Raw genomic sequence first — 20505 nt, 5'->3', positions numbered from 1 at the left:
GGCTATCTCAGGAAAGTGAGAATAATTGACTAGGACACGTACATAGTTTTATCCAGAAAATATAATCAAATTTCTGCCTACTTTGCTGGAGGGGGGCAGTTTTCCTGTGCCAACAACATGGACTCTTTCAATTGACTTGGCCTGTATTTATGGCATATGAGCCTTAACAGCTTCCTCAATGTCTTCATTCATTTGAAGCAACTATTAAACACTTCTAGCCCTTCTTTCAGATATTTCAGTCCCCAAATGACCTTCATGTTTCTTTTTTAACATATTTTTCATAACTTCTTAAAGGCACCAGGTTGGTGATTCCTTAACAAAATCCCATCTAGTACTCAGAACTCCTTTTTAAAGTGATAATGGGGCCTAGGAATATGATGTCCCAGCCATCCTCTGCTAATAGCCTTTTTATTTTCTGAAGGGTCTCATCGTGAGAACTAGCTCTGGCAATCACAGTCCACATTTTATCTGAGATTGGACAGTTGTTTTTTTTAAATCAGATTATTGTGTACAAAATCTAGCTCTGGACTTTGCTTCACTGCACTTTTGTCACACTCTAGAGAGTGTCTGTATCCAGTAAATCTCACCCAGGTTTCTATTCAGTTTGTAAATCAGACATTTGTAGCTGACAAAATAATGTCTGGGTTCTTGGGATGGGTTTTTACCAGGTCCTTTCGGCAATGGCAATAAGTGGTTCATGGTCAGTTTCAACTAACACAGGCCTCCCATAAATAAAGACAACTAAACATTCTGTAATCATGGACTAAGGCCAAAGCCTCCTTCTCTATTTGAGTATATTGACCCTCAGATTTTGTTAGTACCTGTGACACATAAACCACTGGTCTCCAGTTTGGCTATACTGTTGTGAGAGGACTGTGCCATACCCTCCGAGGATGTGTCCATGGACAACTTTTGCAGTTACTGTCATAGTACCTCAGGACTGGGGCCTCTTTAATTAACTCCTTCAGTTTCTCAAACCCTTTATTAGGATTAGCATCCCATATCCATTGCATGTCTGTGCACAATAGCGCTCTTGAGCTTGTTCAGGCAGCTAGATTCAGCATAAATGTCCCTATATACACCTCTACCCCGATATAACGCTGTCCTCGGGAGCCAAAAAATCTTACCGCGTTATAGGTGAAACCGCGTTATATCAAACTTGCTTTGATCTGCCAGAGTGCACAGCCCTGCCCCCCGAGCACTGCTTTACCACGTTATATCCGAATTCGTGTTATATCGGGTTGCGTTATATCGGGGTAGAGGTGTAGTTCACCACTCCAAGAAATCTTTGTACCCCATCCTCATCTGTTGGGGCAGGCATGTTGGTGATGGCCTCAATCCTACTGTGATCTATCTGTTCACCTTGCCATGTTAACTTCTCTCCAAGGTCTGTTATTTCCATTACATGGAATTTATATTTTTGTTCATTTAGCTTTAGCTCAGCAGCTCTTGTTCTGTCCAAAGCTGCTCAGTGCTCTGGTCATGCTCTTCTATTTTTTCCCCCCCCCAGATCAAAATGTCTGTAAATCAGAGTGTAAACCTTGGTACCCTCTTTACCACCAAAAATTGTTGCATTTTCCTGTGAAATATGTCATGTCCCAAACACAACCCAAATGGCAGTCTGCGGAAACAGTACTCACAAAGGAGGTGCTGAGTGAGCACAAATATGTGGTCTGTTTTTCTACGGGTATGACATTCCGGGGTGCAATGCAGACCAGTGAAAGGCTGTGTCACCTTTGCCCTGCAACCTGGGGTGCCTCACAATGTTTGCTACTATAGCTCCCAACCTGGGCTCCTCACAAACAACATGCAAGTCACATCTGAGTGCCTAAGTATAGCCACAGCTCTGGTCTAGCAGATGTGTCCGCAGTAGCCTGCAGCAAATGCCAGCCACACTCTGGCTTCCTGCAGCCTTGGTTATTACTTGCACTCCCAGCACATTCTGAGTCCCAGATTTCCCCCAAAACACGTGTGTCCTGCACTGTTTTGCCTTCTTCCGGACAATCCCTATATAATAGATCCATTGCTCCTGTCAGGGTATCAACATACAGACAGTCTACTACCTTAAATGGAGTTAGCCAAACAATTCACAACACTGGATTAGTTTTAATTAAAGACTAAAACAAGTGTATTTACTTACAAAGAGGTAGATTTTAAGTGAGTGAAAGTAATGAGGCATTAAAGTCAGAAATGGTTACAAGAAAAAATAAAGATAAACAACTTTCTAAACTTAACAAACTACACTTGGTTCAAGGTGAAGTCCCTTACCACAAGTTTTCAGTACATTGCTGACCAAACTCTCAGGTCAGGATCTGCTCCCAAAGTCCAACGGCTGTTTCTTTAGTCTTCTTAGGTGAAAAGAGAGAGATGGATAGGGAGACAAAACTTGGGTTGTTTTTGCCTCTCATTTACATAGTCCAGTCCCCCTTTGAGATGCATTTTCCTGAAGATTACCTCTCAAAGCAAAGTTTATTCAAACAATAAAGGAGGCACCATGGTGTCTAGTAGTGAAAGAGGTTCCATGCTGTTTCTTCTTACCTCTGTTTGCTGAAATGCAGATTTTCCTTGTCTTCTATCTTCCCCCTCTTGCTGTCTGGGGAGTTTACAACTCATATGTAAATTGAGGTAAACACGCATTCCTTTGTTTAAGACCTGTGTGACTAGTTCTATCTAGTCAGGGCTACATGGGTTTGAACATGTGCCACCAACATCATTTGGGGGGAATTAATAATGTTATATATAATGTTGCTACACACATTTTACCATGATATTATTGACCAGCAAGTTATTAATTTTCAAATGATACCTCACAAGTCATATTTTGCACAAAGATTATTACAATAGTGCGTAGGGCAGTGGTGGGCAACCTGCAGCCCGCAGGCTGCATGCAGCCCATCAGGGTAATCCACTGGAGGGCCACGAGACAGTGTTTACATTGATCGTCCACAGGCACTGCCGCCTGCAGCTCCCAGTGGCCACAGTTCGCCGTTCCCAGCCAATGGGAGCTGCGGGAAGCGGCAACTAGCACGTCCCTGCAGGAACGGCGAACTGCGGCCACTGGGAGCTGCGGGCGGCCATGCCTGTGGATGGTCAATGTAAACACCGTCTCACGGCCCGCCAGCGGATTACCCTGACAGGCCACAGGTTGCCCACCACTGGTGTAGGGTGTGAATATGGGGGTGCATTCTATCGCAACAGGCACCTGTTGTAACCCTCTTCTGACACATGAAGCAGAGAAAAATATTTGGCATCAACCATCTCCACCCAAATTTTTCCCCTTGTAGGTAGTGGAAAATGTTCACCTTTACATATATTTTTAAAATTCTTTTATAAGTGATGGTTCTGTCATTTTTCTCTACGGTGACCAACAAGTTTACCCACTCACTTCATTCTTCTGTTTGCTCTATGAGTCACAGAACAAACTGCCTGTCAACCTCCTCTTTTAGCCTCTGCCTTAGGGTGAGGAGAACCTTTGTAGGGGTGTGAACTGTGGGTCTGGTGAGCTCTTTTAGCTCTATTCTGTATCTGTTGAGCAGGGCCAGCTCTGGCTTTTTCGATGCCCGGCGCGCCCCGGCAGGGGCTCGCCCCTCTCCCCCCGGCGGCCGGGGGGAGGGCGGCCAGAGCGCCGGGGGGAGGGCGGCGAGCCCTGCTGTGGCCCCGCTCTCCCCGGCGGCCGGAGCGCCGCGCCGCCGCCCCCCTCCAGGTGCCGCCCCAAGCACCAGCTTGGGTGCCTGGTGCCTGGAGCCGGCCCTGCTGTTGAGAGCTTGCCACTTCTCTGGAAGATGCCCTCAGATTCGTCCTCAATTGTTTTAGGCTTCTGCCCCTCCAATCATAGGCACCGACTTCCCCTCTACCCGGGAGGTTCTCAACCTCCCCACCCCACCCCAGTCCTGGAGCACTCACGGAGTCGGCGCCTATGCCTCCAATGATGAGACCATGGGCTTGACATGCTTTTCACCCAATAATGAGTGCTCTCTTCCCTGGTACAATTACAAACTGCATCTTTTTAAATTTATTTACTCATACATTTGGGTCACATACTTCTTTAGTGGGAATAACCTCAGGGAGTAAGCCCTGAGTTTTACCTGTTTACTTTCTACAACTTGTGGCTTTTCTTTTAGAGTTACTAATAGTGTTTCTGGCAACACACAGGCTTGTGCCCCAGTGTCCAACTTAAAAGGAATAAATGTCCCATTTGTTTTCAGACTGATGGGACAATCATCTTCTGCTGCAATGTTCTCCATTGCATGTATGAATACTCCTGGGGGAATTCTGTGCCACTGCGCAATGCAGAATTTTGCAGAAATTAACATAGTGTGCGCAGAATTTCCTTTCCCCCAAAGAAATGGGCTGCAGTGCTGCTAGCCGCCACTAGGAGCCACTGGACTCAGCATTGCCCAGTTTGAACATAGAAGACACTACCGGGGGTAGGGAGAGGGAGCTAGAGGGTTTCTGACAGCTGCAGTTCCCAGCATGCCCTGACGGAAGGAGAGGGCGGCACGCAGGAAACTCTGTGCAAGCCTGGGACCAAGCATCAGGCTGTTTCTCCCTCAGGATCCCTGGGCTCTGGGGGGGGGGGGGGGGGGGGAGGGGGGGGGGGTAGCCGCTGGGGGGTGGGGGTATCTGGGCCAGGGGACCCAACAGCTGGGCTCTGGGAGTGACAGGGTGCAGGTATCTGGGCTGGGGGACGTGGTTGGGCTCTGGGGAGGAGGGGTTCAGGTGTATTGGCTGGGCGGTCCCCGCAGGTGGGCTCTGGGGGGAGGGGTTGTGGGTGTCTGGCCCCCTGTCTGGGCTCGGGGGGTGGGAAGGGAGCAGGGAATCAGGAACTGGGTTGTTATAGGGGATTCTTCAACTCTCTACTCCCGGGGGAATTTTTGTGTGTGTCTGTATTGTTACAGACATACTTGCTGACAGGTATTTTGAAATAAATTACCAAAATAATTGAAATTGACATGATTATGTAGTGTTATTTTGACAAATAAAATTTGCAGAATTTTTAATTTTTGGGCACAGAATGCCCCCAGGAGTAGATGAAGAATTCATATCAGCTACTAGTGTTGTCATCATCCTTTGTCCATGCCATGCATCCTCTGCTCGTGCTTGCAAAGTCTTGCAGAGGGATGTAATCCACTACATGTCTTGCAACTTTTCCCAAATGCCAAGCATTGTCTTGGCTTGTGTTGGTTGCCACAGCGTGTGCAGCTCCACATGCTGTTTTTGCACTGGATTCTGACTTTGAGCTGCACATGCCTTTCTGCCTCAGGTCTCTTTTTTTCTTGCACTTCTTAGGATTCTCAATCATGTCCACTGTGTCAGATAACTCTCCCTCTTCCATAAGCTTTACTCAGGATGAGATGACTTCTGAGGCTTGGCAAATTCTAATTGCTCTGTTAAGGTTTGATTCTGGATCTCCCAGTAGTCTGTCTCTGAGTGTTTTGTTCCGGATTCCAATCCCTGTCCAGTCTCATATCAGGAACACTTTTTGCCCCTCAAAATTACAAGATTGGCTGTTCAGTCTCAGATCAGTCGGATAATCTTCTACAGTTTCACCTTCATTTTGTACTCTGTGATTAAAAACTTACCTTTCACGTGTCTCATTTTTATGTGGAGTGCAGTTTCTGTAATACATTTTCATAGTTGGCAGATATTGAGTGAAGCACTGTTTGAACTTCCTCCAGTTGTCTTCAATTTCCAGAGAGTTTCAGCTCTGGAATATCTTTTAACAGATCCATTCTTCCACTTAGGAAATTTTCTTATTTGTTTTATTCATGGTACCATGTGGCGTTCAATGGAGGAGCCTCTAGGCTCTGTTGTAGGACAAGGGACCACTGGATCCACACTATAGTAGATTCGTATTCCAGGCCTCCTTTAGCCCTGCCTTTAACATGATACTTTGCAGGAGGCTTTTACAAAGGGGTCCAAACTATGCAAATGTGCATCCCCTGAATAACCTTCTCAAATCCTGTTTCTCTTACATAATATGTAACACACTATGTATTGAAATTCATTTCCTAACTATCTCAAAGCCTGTCATATAAACAAACAAAAAACCCATACCGTGAAGTCTCCTTGCTTGGGAATAAATAGTTTGCTAAGTATAAAAACTAATAGCAGCCAAATGTATAAAGACAGGAGATTGTTAATAAATATCAAAGTAGCGAGTGTGAGAATAGAGTGCAGTAAACTGATTTCATGAAAAAAATACCAACAAGTTAGAAAATCTTTAAAGGTCAATCATCATGGACCAGATCTTCAGGTGATGTACTTTACTGTATCTCCATTGAAGTCAATGGAGCTATGGTGATTCATATTTCATGAGGATATGGCCCCACAGCTCCTACTTTAGAGAGGGAAAGACAGGACCAGAGTTAGAAACATTGTTTCTGCCACATCCTGAAACCACCCATTCTGCTGACCTTGGGGGATGTGCACACAAAGGCACAGACACTCACAGTGTCTGCTAGGCTCCCATTACCTATAGCTTCCTCTCGAACTGCTGTACCATAGCTTTCTAGGCCCTTTCCATTCCCATGCTGTCTCCCGAGCAGGGGTTGAAGGCATGGAATAGAAGGTCATGGAATTAATGCTGATGCGAGAAGTGTTAATTTAACTTTCTCAGGAATATCCTTGAAGATTTCCAGGTGGATTGATGCCACAGACAGCTTCCCTCAATCTGCCCCTTCCCAACACAGCTGTGCCCCTCTTTACCCCAGAATTCAGAGAAGCTCCCTTCACCCCCAAGCCTGAACATATTGAATGGCTTCCTTGAAATCAAATGGAAGGGAGATATTATTGAGCTGCCTTAGCCCCTCACCAAGAGACAGAGTAAGTAAAATCTGTTGGCTTTTCACTTCTTTTATCCATTCTGCAGGAAATATTTAGAGGCAATGAATGTCAGAGGTCCAGATTTTGTTAGTTGAAAGTAGCTATAATTATCATGTATTAATAGGTTTCTCTTTTAGGTCTGAATTATAATTTGAAAGCTGTTATTTTTCAAAGTCATTTAAGTAGTGATTATAACAATCAAAATCTTTTCTATCTAAATAACGATGAAATGCCAGCAAACCAATGTAGACTCGTACAAAAAAAAAACAAAAAAAAACAACCCTCCACCCTTCCCCGAACATTATGACAATGATAGTGGAAAAGTGTAACAGTGACAATCATGTAACCAGTATAAAGTTATTTGACAGCCATGTCTGGAAGCCGTCTTGGAATCCTTCAGCAAGATCTAGCTACCTAAGGCAAATATTTAAAAAGATAAAGAAAATGAAAGAAGAATGTACAGCTTGCCAGTTCTGTTCCATTCCCATGTGAAATGGTTAGGGTTTTTTTCATGCAATGTTACACTAAAATAATGTCTAAAACATAAGTAAGTGTGTGCGGCTTTCATGTATCTTTCATGCTGACATACAGTGCGTGAGTATCAAAGTTAGGAGAAAAACTGCTTACTTGTACACTGAAATATCAAACAGCATTTAGTTAGATGATGCATTTCTTCTGTTTACATGTCAGTTTAGTGTTTGTGAAAGACATAATATCAGTTTAACAGCCTTACACACTGAAGTCCTGACTTTCTGCACTGTAAAGGAACAGAATAACAATAGCGTAAGCATCCACACAACAAATGTTCTCTCTGCATGACTAAGCACTAACCAAGAGGGGATCAGCTCTAGAGCTTAGACATTAATTTAGTCTCCATGTCCATTTAGTCTGTGGCTTCTCCTCTAAGTCTGCCAACAAAGGTGCTAATTTGTGTCAATGGCAATTTGGATTTATACCTGATAGGAACAGGACTGAGAGCACCCAACTCATTTTAAACAGGTCTCTGCTTAGACATTAGATGGTAAAGTTGAACACTACCTACCTGGACAGATTCAAACTGGTGTCGTCTAGGTCAGTGGTCTCCAAACTTTTTTGATCGCGCACCCCATCAGTTAAAAATTTTTGAGCACGCACCCCCTGCTCCCGGCCAAACTGCTGAGGGAGGGGAAAAAAAAAAAAAAAGCGGCCCGGCCCCCTGGCCGAACGGCGGGGGGGGGGGGGGGGGAAGCGGCACTGCTCCGGCGACACTCCTCCTGCTGTGCACCCCGAAGGATCCTCTTGCGCACCCCACTTTGGAGACCACTGGTCTAGGTAAAAAGCTCCATATCCTATATCCACTGAGCCAACCAGATCTTAGTTTGACAACATTTTGAACAATGATTCATTATAAATATTTTCATATAAGTTACTGTGTTGAAATAAAAATTAACCCCAGAAATGCAATCCAGAGTCAAGAGTGAAACTCCATCCTTAGCTCTCCCTGTTATGAATAGGGATTGCAGTTCATATGATGCCAGATCCTTGACCCAGCCTCCGTTCCCTCTGTGCTGCTGCAGTTGTGCAAAAGGGCTACATCGGATTCCCCAGTTGTAGAGGAATTCCTCAGTGATATAGAGCTAAAGCCAGCTTTATGCTACCCACTCTCCCTCCTCCTTATAGGGGATGGGAGGAGGTCAGGCCAGAACATTGGATTTTAGGGATATTGGATATATAATCCATTGTGCAGCCCACAGCCTTCAATTTGTCTTCCAGACAGGGAAGATTGTCATCCTGGATGTTATCTTCAAAAGTAACTGACAGTAAATGCAGGAATCTTTTCCCTGTTGTAGATGACTGATTGCAGCAACAAGGCATCTAACTAGCAACTGCCTCAGTACAGCTAACCTTAAATCCAATTTGACATTATACACAGTTCTTCCGTCATGCAACTGTCTGGCAACAACATCAGAACATTTCTTTCGTCCTATTCCTAAACAGGTTAAAAAAAAAAAAAAAACTCACCCAGGGCTGGAAAAGGTCAGTAAATTAAGCAACAACAAAAACTGGCATAGGTCTCCTTCAAGTTTGCACACTACATTTTCCATTCTAAAAAGTCTGTAATCCAAATGACACATTGCTGAACTGGTGATCCAAAGTGATGTTAAAAGCTCAATTGTTTATTATGCTTTCACTTATACCTCACTTCAAATGGCTTACACAGCTGTTAACCTTCACAATCAAATATTACCAGGGAGGGGCAAAAGGAGTGCATTGAAAAATTAAGTCATTATGTAGTTCAGTCATTTTGAGGGTCTAAATCCAAATTAAGATTCTTTGGTGCAGAATATATAAAATAAGACACAGTAGTTATGTAAGAGAGAAAAATGTGATTGACCTCCTAGGAGTATTGCATGGCCTGGCTTATAGAGGCCAATAGGAAAGCTGCTTAACACAAATAATACTCATGACAGGCAAGTAGTTGAACTCAGAGACACAATGGCAGAAAATGAAAAAGCACAGCTTATTTATTTATCGCACAATAAAAAGAAATGCCATAGATGCTTACCCAGATTATATATTTAAAAGTTCCAGTTTTGTAATGTTTATAGTATATTTTCACTTTTAATTATATATTTGATATTACATATATAAAAACAAATATAATACATAATAACGATATAATCAAAAGCGAAAATATACTAAAATAGTATAAAATTGGAAGTTAATATTATAACAATAAAACACTGTGTTAATTAAATGTTAAAGTTAAAAGAAAAAAGGCAGGAAACACAAAAGTTGGGGGTCATACAGCAACATTTCAGCTGTATTGAAAGAAAAATCCATTTTTTCCCCCTGGCTATGAGACTGATTAGCAAAATGTATATGCAAAAGTTCTCACACTCATACTTTCATGTGCCTAACCTTGAACATATAAAACTCTGATGCATGTGCCAAATCTGATTTTTACAGAGACAAGTCTACCTGCACACATGCAAATAAGGACTATATGCACATATCAGAGTTTGCCCGCACAAGTCAAAGCATGAGAAGATGCCTGCATTTCTGAAAATCTGGTCATAAATAAGTAGTTGAACTTCAGCATAAGTAGATGGCTTAGTAATGAGTCGGACCCCAGTCTGGAGCCAAATTTCAATGCAACCAATATTGGTTTGTTTGTTTTTTCCTCTTTCAAACTTGGGCATAGACTTAGGCCAGACTTTCAGAAAAGCTCAGCAATCATTTACACACCAAAATTAGTGGCCAAATTTTCAAAAGAGCTCAGTACATTGAGTGCTGATCCCTTTTTTACAATCTGGCTATGAATGTCACAATGGGAGCTTCTGGCGTTGAACACTTCAAAATGTGTTCCTTATTTAGATGAGTAAATAGGACCTGAGCTCTTTTGAAAATTGGGCCTTTGCAATTGTGAGTACTGAACACTTGAAAATCTGTCCCTGAACTCTTGAGATTCAGGCCTTTCTGATCCCAATTGGCCGTTACTAAAACATGAATGAGGAGATATTCCCAAAGATAGATATCAAGGTCGGTGAGGTAATATCTTTGATTGGACCAACTTCTGTTGGTGAGAGAGACGAGCATTTGACCACACAGAGCTCTTCTTCAGGTCTGGGAGAGGAACTCCCAGTGTCAAAGCAAAATGTAAGGTAGAACAGATTGTTCTTCTTCGAGATGTGTTGCTCATGTCCATTCCAATATAGGTGTGTGTGCCTTGCGTGCACCGTTGCTGGAAGACTTTTTTCCCCGAGTGGTATTCATTGGGTCGGCTCTGGTGTCCCCTGGAGTGGTGCCTCCAAAGTGTGGTGAATTGGCACCTGCCAGCTCACCCCCTCCTCGGTTCCTTCTTTCTGTCTGTGGCAGTCACTGGAATGCTTCTATCTCTTGCTCAACAAGTTATTCTTGTAGTGGTCTTCTTCCTGTAAATAGAGTGTAGATAATTGTAAATAGTTCATTAGCAAAAGTAGAGTGATAGTTAGTAGTTAATAGTCGGTAAGCACCTGCCCTACGGGGTTCTCCCACTCGAGCCCCGGGGCATGCCTTGGTCCCAGGGCTTCAAACAGTGTGGGGCATGCTGCAAGCAGATGCCAGTTAGTGACCCTCACAAGAGCTGTTTAAAGTGCTCGGGAGAGGGTCAGATTCAAGATAAGTGCCAGATCTGTAGGAACTTCAAACGAGGACAAAAAAGAGCGAGACAATCAATTGAAGTTCGTACTTATGGAGGAGGCACTCCGTCCCTCTTCAGAGCGGCAACCGGATCCGGTACTGAGCACCTCCTCTACCAGGAGTGTGCTGGCGTCTGTTCAGGACACCCAGCGTGGCTTTGGCTCCCAGGCACTGTCCTTCCAGCACCGGCACACTTCTCCGGCGCCCAGGAAGGCGGCACCAATGGCACAGCACCAATCCCCATCACCGGTGCCGAAGAAGCGGTTGAAGAAGTCTGATCAGGGACGTTCCCCCTCAAGAAAGACTGTTGAGAGAGCGCGATCTATGGCAGACCACTCTCGATCGGCGCTGACTCAACCGGCACCGTTGACTCCGGCCCCGTCAGGGGAATCTTTGAGTCCGGCACCGAGGGGCTCCCTGCATAGGGTGAGCCAAGAGGGGGACATGACCCTGGCACCACCACAGACGCCAGAGGTGTATGAAATGGCACAAAGCCTCTTGAATCTCCTGGCACTGCCATCCCTGAAACAAAGCCTGCAGGGGATGAACCAGGCACCACAGGTTCCGGCCACAACAGGGCAAGCACCAGTCCTGGGCAAGCCCTCCTTTCCGCTCATCATTGTGGGACTAGGCACCGACACCACACTCACCACAGCGACGCAGCACCCCACTTAGACGCCGGTTGCAGTCCCACCGTTGGTCTCGTTCCCAGCACCAGTCACAGTCCAAGCACTGATCACAGTCCCCATGCTGCTTCCTGTCGAGGTGTCGCAATCACGGTACTGCTTGCCGTTGGGGCGCTGCTCTCCATCACGACAACACTCCCCATGGTGGCTTTGTTATTTGTCACAGCACCACTCTCTTTGGAGACACCACTTCCCATCTAGGCAAGGTCGCTCAACATCCTGGGGCACGGCGCCACCCTGGTCGCCTAGGAGCGGGTCCTCTGGCTCAGAATTGCAGGTAGAGTCATATGCCTCGTGAGGGAATGGAACTAAAGCGGTTCACAGACACCCCACAGATGAGACCCAGGGACTTGTCCCGCCAGTATGGGGTTCAGGTCAATGGCAGATTCCTCCTCAGTGGCCAGTGTGTGGACGGACACAACGGATACCACTAGGGGAAAAATGTCTTCCAGCAACAGTGCACACGACACATGCACACCTATACTGGAGCAACACATCTCGAAGAACAACAGTTATGGAAAGGTTAGTAACCGTTTTTTATCAAAAGTAGTTACAATATATGCTAAGGGACCATTCAAGGTACAGCGGCTGATTAACACCTCTGTGGTCATAGGACAAAAAGAGGGTGTTAGTGGGTTACAGATAGTTGTAATAAACCATAAATCCAGTGTCTTTGTTCAGTTCATGATTTTTTGTGTCGAACAGAGCAATGAAATTAAGCTTCATCTTATGAAAGTGTTGTGTAAGAAGTTTTCTTTGAGGATGAGGACTGACAGGTCAGATGTAGAGTGATTGCTTTGTGAAAAAAGTGTTCACCCACAGGTGATACAGAGTTTTTGTCTTTATCATTTTCCTGTGCAAGTTCATTTGACAGCATAGTGATTGTCTGATGTCACCCGCATAGTTGTCATTGGGGCATTTAGTGCACGGGATGAGGTACACCACATGTTGTTATAGGCATGTGTAGGATCCATGCAGGGGTGAAAGTAATATTAATCTCTTACCGGTACGGGGGCCGGCTTCGGGCCCCCGGAAGGGGCGGGACTGGGGGTCAGCCTCCCCCAGCCAGCCCATTCGCGCTGCCTGGCCCACGCTGCCTAGTGCTCTGGCTGCTGCATTGGGTTGAATTGTTGAAGCTGATTGTGGTGTCCAGGGAGTTGATGTTAGTGTGGGAGTGTTCCAGAGAGACTTTAAGAGGATGAAGATACCCCCTCTTTTTGCCCTCTGACTGCAAAGCGTTAACGGGCCACTCTACCTTGAATAAAGCGACAAAGGGTCCTGTGGCACCATACAGACTAACAGATAGTCTGTTAGTCTGTAAGGTGCCACAGGACCCTTTGTCGCTTTTTACAGATCCAGACTAACATGGCTACCCCTCTGATACTTTCTACCTTGAATGGTCCCTTACAATATGTGCTAACTACTTGTGCTAAACCAGGGGTAGGCAACCTATGGCACATGTGCCGAAGGCGGCACATGAGCTGATTTTCAGTGGCACTCACACTGCCCGGGTCCTGGCCACCGGTCCGGGAGGCTCTGCATTTTAATTTAATTTTAAATGAAGCTTCTTAAACATTTTATAAACCTTATTTACTTTACATATAACAATAGTTTAGTTATATATTATAGACTTATGGAAAGAGACCTTCTAAAAACGTTAAAATGTATTACTGGCACGCGAAACCTTAAATTAGAGTGAATAAATGAAGACTCGGCACACCACTTCTGAAAGGTTGCTGACCCCTGTGCTAAACAATCTGTTATACCTTGTGTTTTGTTTTGACACTGGGAGGAATTCCTTTCAGAGACCTGAAGAAGAGCTCTGTGTGACTTGAAAGCTTGTCTTTCTCACCAACAGAAGTTGGTCTAATAAAAGATATAACCTCACCCACCTTGTCAGTCTAATACTTTAGGACTGACACAGCTACAACTACACTGTATACGAAGACAGAAGTGACAGGCGCCTAACTGCCATTGATGTTTCATTTGAAATTTCCCTCAAAAAATTTTGAGCAAAATATTTCAAACCAAACATTCCAAACATTTTGGTTTGAAATTTTTGTGTGGAAAACCAGTTTAATCCTGTGTTTTAGAGTTCAGATAATTTTGAGTTAGCTTTGCAGGGGAAATAAAGTGACAATAACTTGTTTAAAATTGAGAACTTCCCCCCCTCCCCCCACTACAGCTGAACACAAAAACTGCTGAAAGGATTTTGTTCAAACTTTCTAAATAGTATTAATAATATTTATTATTATATTTGTATGTATGTATGTATGTATTGCGATAGCACTGAGGAGCACCAGTCATAGACCAGGACTCCATAGTGCTAAACTGTACAAACACAATGAATTCTTATTTGGACAGAGACCAAGGAACAAATGTTCAGCTGGGGTAATTGCCACAGGCCCATTAACTGGATCTGCCCCCCTGTGTGACTATGTTGCCCTGAAGATGAATTTTTCGCAGAGATATGAGAATATGAAAGCAAGACATTGTAACTGATCCTGTTTTTCAGCCTTAACTATAGTGGTCAAGTCTGGGCAAATAAATATGGGTTATTGAAAAAAATATTTATTGTATATAAATCATAGAATCATAGAATATCAGGGTTGGAAGGGATGTCAGGAGGTCATCTAGTCCAACCCCCTGCTCAAAGCAGGACCAATTCCCAACTAAATAATCCCAGCCAGGGCTTTGTCAAGCCTGACCTTAAAAACCTCTAAGGAAGGAGATTCCACCACCTCCCTAGGTAACCCATTCCAGTGCTTCACCACCGTCCTAGTGAAAAAGTGTTTCCTAATATCCAACCTAAACTTCCCCCACTGCAACTTGAGACCATTACTCCTTGTTCTGTCATCTGCTACCACTGAGAACAGTCTAGATCCATCCTCTTTGGAACCCCCTTTCAGGTAGTTGAAAGCAGCTATCAAATCCCCCCTCATTCTTCTCTTCTGCAGACTAAACAATCCAGTTCCCTCAGCCTCTCCTCATGTGTCATGTGCTCCAGCCCCCTAATCATTTTTGTTGCCCTCTGCTGGACTCTTTCCAATTTTTCCACATCCTTCTTGTAGTGTATCCATATATTTTGTAAAATATATCATCTATATATAATTTTAACATAAAATGTATAAAAATATATAACTGGTTCAGGTACACTAAATGTATGTTGTCTATATGTTAATCATGTATTTATTAAATCAAATGAATATAGTATGATACTTCATCAGTCATATACCAGTATACAAAATATATAGCTATGAATAGAACCCGTCATGTTTTTAAAAATGTTACCAAAAAAGTGCCAATTTCATAATGTTTCAAACATATTTTAAATTCAAAAACATTGGGCCTGATCTTCAGCCAGGGATGACACATACTCTTAAGAGTGGGGTGGGGGGCACAATTTAAAGATTCTGGTGGGGCACATGTCACCTCTGGCCCCTTTCCCACTCCCCCTGTGCTCCCACACCCACTTCAACTTGCCCCCACTCCCCTCATAGCTCCTTTCCCACTTACTTCTCCCATCATCTCCCTGCTGCTGGCATAGTGTGGACCAGAGCAGGTTCCAGACACCTGCTGTCAAGCCATGATAACTATGGCTACAGGTGAGGAAAGGACAGGACTCAGCAGGCTTCTCCATGCCCCCTCTGGTGGAACTGTGCTGCCAGTCCGGTTGCTCTTCCCTGTTCTGGGTGCCTCCTACTGGGGCTCAGTGGGAGCACTAGGTTCTGGTGTCTTTTCCTGGCACGTGCCCCTCAGCCGTGCTCAGCCCAGCTCCTACCCTGACAGAAATCTTGGGGGGGGGGGGAGATGAAGAAAAGGAGAACTGAATTAGAGCCTTATAGGAAAGCACAGGTGAGCAAGTCTGATCACACACCCCGTTTTAACATCCTATTCTTCCTTGGCTTTTGTGACTCCATCCTCTCCTTTTTCTCCTCCTCCTACTCCTCTTATCATTGATTCAGCATCTCATTTGCCGGACCCTTGCCTCTTCCACTTCCCATGTTATTGGCTCATGTCTATTCCTTTTCCCTAGATGAACTCATCCAGACATCTGGCTTTTACTAATGTCTTTACATCACTTAGTCACAAATCTACCTCTCCCTTCCTGATCTGTATCCTATTGTCCAATCCCTCACCTGGGCATGTCTCTTTAACATCTTCTTGAGGATTTCTTATGTCAACTTAAACTTAAAATGGCCCAAAATTCCTAATCTTTCTTCACAAGTTCTCCTCTCTTTACCCCATTCTTTGTCATCACAGACAGCAACACCTCCCTCAGGCTCTTACTGGAGCTGAAGATGATGCCAAGGTCCCTGTAGACCCACACATCCATGTGCTATCCTAAACATGCAACTTTTTTACTCCCTCCACATTGCTAAAATTTACAAGCCTTCATTTCCTGCATTGACTACTGTAATCTCATCTTTTTTGCCAACTGTTTTCCAAGCAAGATCACAACTTCTCAGTGAGGACTATACCTTTGTTAAATTTCAACTTTAAACGTCAGGGGTGAAATGCTGGTCCTCTTGAAGTCAATGGAAGTTTTGCTATTGACTTGAAAAGAAACAGGATTTCCCCCCCCACACACCTGCTTTTATTATAGCCCTAGTAAAAAATCAAACAAAAAGGCCAACATTTTTACAAGTGGAAAACAGTCCTTCATTCATCCTTCCTACTTTAAAAGAAGTCTGAAAGGAACTTCCTCAAGTGCACCAAACAAATTCAGTGTAAGACCCTGAGCCTACAGTGTGATACATGTGGGTGGACCCCTGTGCCCCAACAGACTCCCACTGACTTCAAAACCTAAAAGGAGAATGTTGTGAGCTTCTGGGATCTGTTTCACAGGGTGTACTTATAGTGGACGCTAGCTGTGCCTGTTTTTATATAAGATGCCAACCTGACTTTCCCCTAAGAACTGTGTACTAGCCTCACTCAGAATTCAAGCTGTCTATTGCTGTCAATGGGAGTTGTGTTTGTGGATTGAGAGGGCTAGGTCTGTTACTTAAATACAAAAACTTGCCTTTTAAAATCTGGTGGTGAAGTGTTATCCTCTGGCAGTTATGTTAAGTCAGAAGAAAACTACATGCCATTAAATGTAAATTACAAGATTGTGTGAATGCTGAATGGAGCAACTGAATTAGAACTATATACTGTATATATATATATATATATATACACACACACACACACACACACACACATATCCATGAGTTGCCCCCACTTATGCCATATTTTAATTTGGCCCTGTAACTTTAAAGGTTTCATCTGATGTCTAAAAGATTGTTTTGTGCTTTGCAATGAAATCATCCAGTATCATTTGAATGGGGCTTTCTTTATCAATCCATACAGTAGTTTGTTATTCTGCCTATAAATATCAGTTGTTCCCAGCCCCTACAATCCTACCCTAACCCATACTATTGTACCTCTAAGAAATTTTGTATAACTGACTCTACTGTACAGCGCCACTGCAAGTGCTCTGGGTGTCTGGCAGCATGCTGGGTATACCATGAGCTTGCAGGCAAGCACTGTTAGAGTTCCAGGTCATATGAGTTGGAGGAAACCTTGTTATGGGTTGAGTGAAAATCCCATTGAGATTGATTGATAAGTGTGAATTCACCTTTCAGTTAACATAATTGTAAGCATAACCCCCCCACCTAAGACAAAAGCTGTATGTGAACCTGTCCAGAAGCTTTTTGCTGAGTATAGTTTTGGGTCATGTGTGTGTGTGCATATATGAAGGGAGATCACACAAAACCTGAGAACCAACAAGTACAGAGAGAGAGAAGGAGAGAGAAAAAGCCAAGCAGGAGCCTGTAAGTATAGTGTGATCTTGGAAAATGCTGGAGAGAAAGCTTTTCGCTCTGGTGTTAGCTAAAGAGTCTTGAGGGCTGTAAGCTAAGAAACAGCTCCTTTTGTTCTTGGTTCCTTCTGCGGTCAGAGACAGGGGACTTTGTACATTCCTTGTAAATAAACAAGATCACAACAAAGAAAATACCAGGCTCCATGAATTTCTACTTCCAGCTTGAACATCCCCAGTATTCCAAACTTTGACAAGCCGCTCTAGTTGAAAAGGGGCAACACAGGCACTAAACTCTATGGTGTATAGTCCGTTAATGGTCCCATTAGCACTCTCTGATTCTGAGTAAGTAGGTAGGACTGTCAGAAACTAAAATGCACAAATATCTAGGCACAAAAAGTTGGTTACAATAAAAGATCAAACCAACAGTTCCCAACCCAGCCCCAAGTGGCAGTCCAGAACAGGGGTATAAAAGTAGCAAGGGGCCTGTACCATTTCCTTGTCACCATCTCCCTCCTGTGCACATGCAGTTGCCCCCGTGTCTCCTGCTTGCTGGGCATTGTGCTGTGCACCATCCACCTGCTATGGCTACAGCTTCCCTATCCCCGTCCAGCTCTCAGCTTTCAGTCCCAGCTCTCAGTCTGATGCTGCCTGGCCTTTCATTTGCAGCCAGCTTCTGCTCTAGTGCCCCTAGGCCTACTGCGCCTGCCTTAATGCAGCCTCTGGCTCTTTTATGACTCCCTTTATTGGCTGGATGTGCTGAAGATTTTGATTTTGAGATTGATTTTGTTATTTTAATAAATCCATCCCCAAGGAGGGGTGTGGAGGGGGGTAGAGGGAAACTGTGATTTAAGGGGCCTGGAGCTGAGGTAGAGGGAAACTGAGGCAGGGTGCTTTAGTAAAAAGTGTAGCTGTAGAATGATTTCAGGCCACCTGTTTTTTAAGTAAGTTACTAAGGTACTAAGCATCTTCAGCTCTCACTGAAAACAACAGGAGTTCAGCACCATGGTCTTTTAAAGTACATTTGTCTTTAATCTCTTAACTTTAGCTCAAACATGTTGAAACTTTTAGGGGAAGTAGTTTGGATCCAATTTGTAACTTCAGTATTGTAAAAGTTGGGGGGAAAGGCCCTATGCATTCTAAATCCAGCTTCAGAATCTACTTCTTCATCAATCTGAAAGTGTCTAGGAATTAAAACTGTGTAATTCTTCTGAAAAGCAAAGGCCTAGATTGTCACAGTCCTTATTCAGCTGCACTGATAAGTAAGAGGAAGTAAGGGCCCCCACTTACTCGCATGTTCATGCTTTCTCAGCTTGTGGCTCCTGTTGTGGGGAGAAGTGCAAGGAACTGGCCAAGAAGAGAGAGAGGGGAATAAGCTATGTGTCACCCTTACTCATGGAAGAGAGCAAGGTTACAGACTAGCCCAAAGGGACTACAGAATATCTGCTCTGTCTCTGCTAGGTATGTTTAGGGTGACCAAACAGCAAATGTGAAAAATCGGGACGGGGGTGGGGGTGGGTGGTAACAGGAGCCTATATAAGAAAAAGACCCAAAAATCGGGATTGTCCCTATAAAATTGGGACATCTTGTCACCCTAAGCATGTTGTAGTAACTAGTATCATTTGAGCTATGTTGACATATATTGATAATGCTGGCGCCTAAACAAGGAAACAGTTACAGCCATATTAAAATCATAAAGAATGTTTCACAAAGGGAAAAATGGCTAGAAATAAATATAGCTAAGTATTTTAAAAGCATCTTAGAAACAATGGAAATAGTAAACAATGAAACTTTTATAAAAGTTGATGAGGAAATAATTGAAAAAAAATGACATTGCATATAAACCAGTTTGAGTAAAATGATATATTTGACTATAAGATCAACAGTAATTTACAATTAGTTTATGAAGCTTTGCACAACATACTATTGTGATTGAGTACAAGTTATAAAAATATAATAAATTGTTGTGTATGCATCATTTCAATTATAAAGTTTTACTTCTTTAATAGAAAATACTACTTGTTTGTTTGTTTTTTTCCTCTACAGAAAATGATGAGGTCATCAATATTTCATATGTTCATACTGAGCATGGTGGCAGTAGATGTCATTGTCGCTGCTAGTAATTACTACAAAGGAGAGACTTTCAAAAGACAGCATGATGAATTTTACCTAGCTGAGGTGAGTTTACTGGGCTTGCTATCCAGATAGTTTTCAAGATGAAAAAAGTAGACAAACTATGTGAATGTCAAGCAACTTGTCATTTCTTTATTCCCTTAAGCATTCTGAGATTTTTTTGCAAATTGTTCAAGTTCCTCTGTCTGACAATGGCTGACAGCCCTTTAAAAAAAAAAGACAACAACAACAGCCTTCTGAAAGGTAATTTCCTCAAACAAAATGTCAGTGGTAATGAACTGAGGCTTGAGTACAACCTCTTCAGGCAATGCATGGCTGATAAGTTGCTTTTTTACCAACAGGAGTGCAGACAGAAGAATTTAGCTTGTTTTTATTTCAAACCAAATAAACATACCTTGTAAAATACAGGCCTTATTCTGGAAAGCATCCCTATTCAGGAAAGCTTTTAAGCACATACTTAACTGTAATCTTGTTCTTAAGTATAGCCTGAACAGTACTCAAAATAGCCTGAATTTGGTGACGTGGACATGATGCAGAAAACATTATTCAATAGGAGTTTTGGAGAGGGCTGAAGCTGTGCTCTTGGAATGATGAAAGGGTCAAAAGGAGCTTTTTTTAGGTGGCTGGATAATTATTTTAATGCTGCTGGCATTCTGTTGTAGAATCATAGAATCATAAGACTGGAAGGGACCTCGAGAGGTCATCTAGTCCAGTCCCCTGCACTCATGGCAGGACTAAGTATTATCTAGACCATCCCTGACAGGCATTTGTCCAATCTGGTCTTAAAAATTACCAATGATAGAGATTCCACAACCTCCCTAGGCAATTTATTCCAGTACTTAACCACCCTGAGAGTTAGGAACTTTTTCCTAATGTCCAACCTAAACCTCCCTTGCTGCA

General features: G+C 43.5%; 1 protein-coding gene across 2 annotated transcripts in view; it reads left to right on the top strand.

Moving 5' to 3' along the window:
* The window catches only part of NALCN (sodium leak channel, non-selective), a 348982-nt gene that overhangs the window by 188889 nt on the left and 139588 nt on the right, over window positions 1-20505 (top strand). For both annotated transcript variants that reach the window (XM_024194179.1, XM_024194178.1), the window contains one exon: window positions 19519-19650. In XM_024194179.1, coding sequence (XP_024049947.1) covers window positions 19519-19650 — 132 coding nt within the window. The remainder of the gene's footprint in view (window positions 1-19518; window positions 19651-20505) is intronic.

The sequence above is a fragment of the Terrapene carolina genome, unplaced genomic scaffold, assembly GCF_002925995.2.
Source record: "Terrapene carolina triunguis isolate 2854851 unplaced genomic scaffold, T_m_triunguis-2.0 Scaffold21, whole genome shotgun sequence".
NCBI lineage: Eukaryota > Metazoa > Chordata > Testudines > Emydidae > Terrapene > Terrapene triunguis.
The sequence above is the reverse complement of the archived record's forward strand: the minus strand, read 5'-3'. Positions and strand labels throughout refer to the sequence as shown.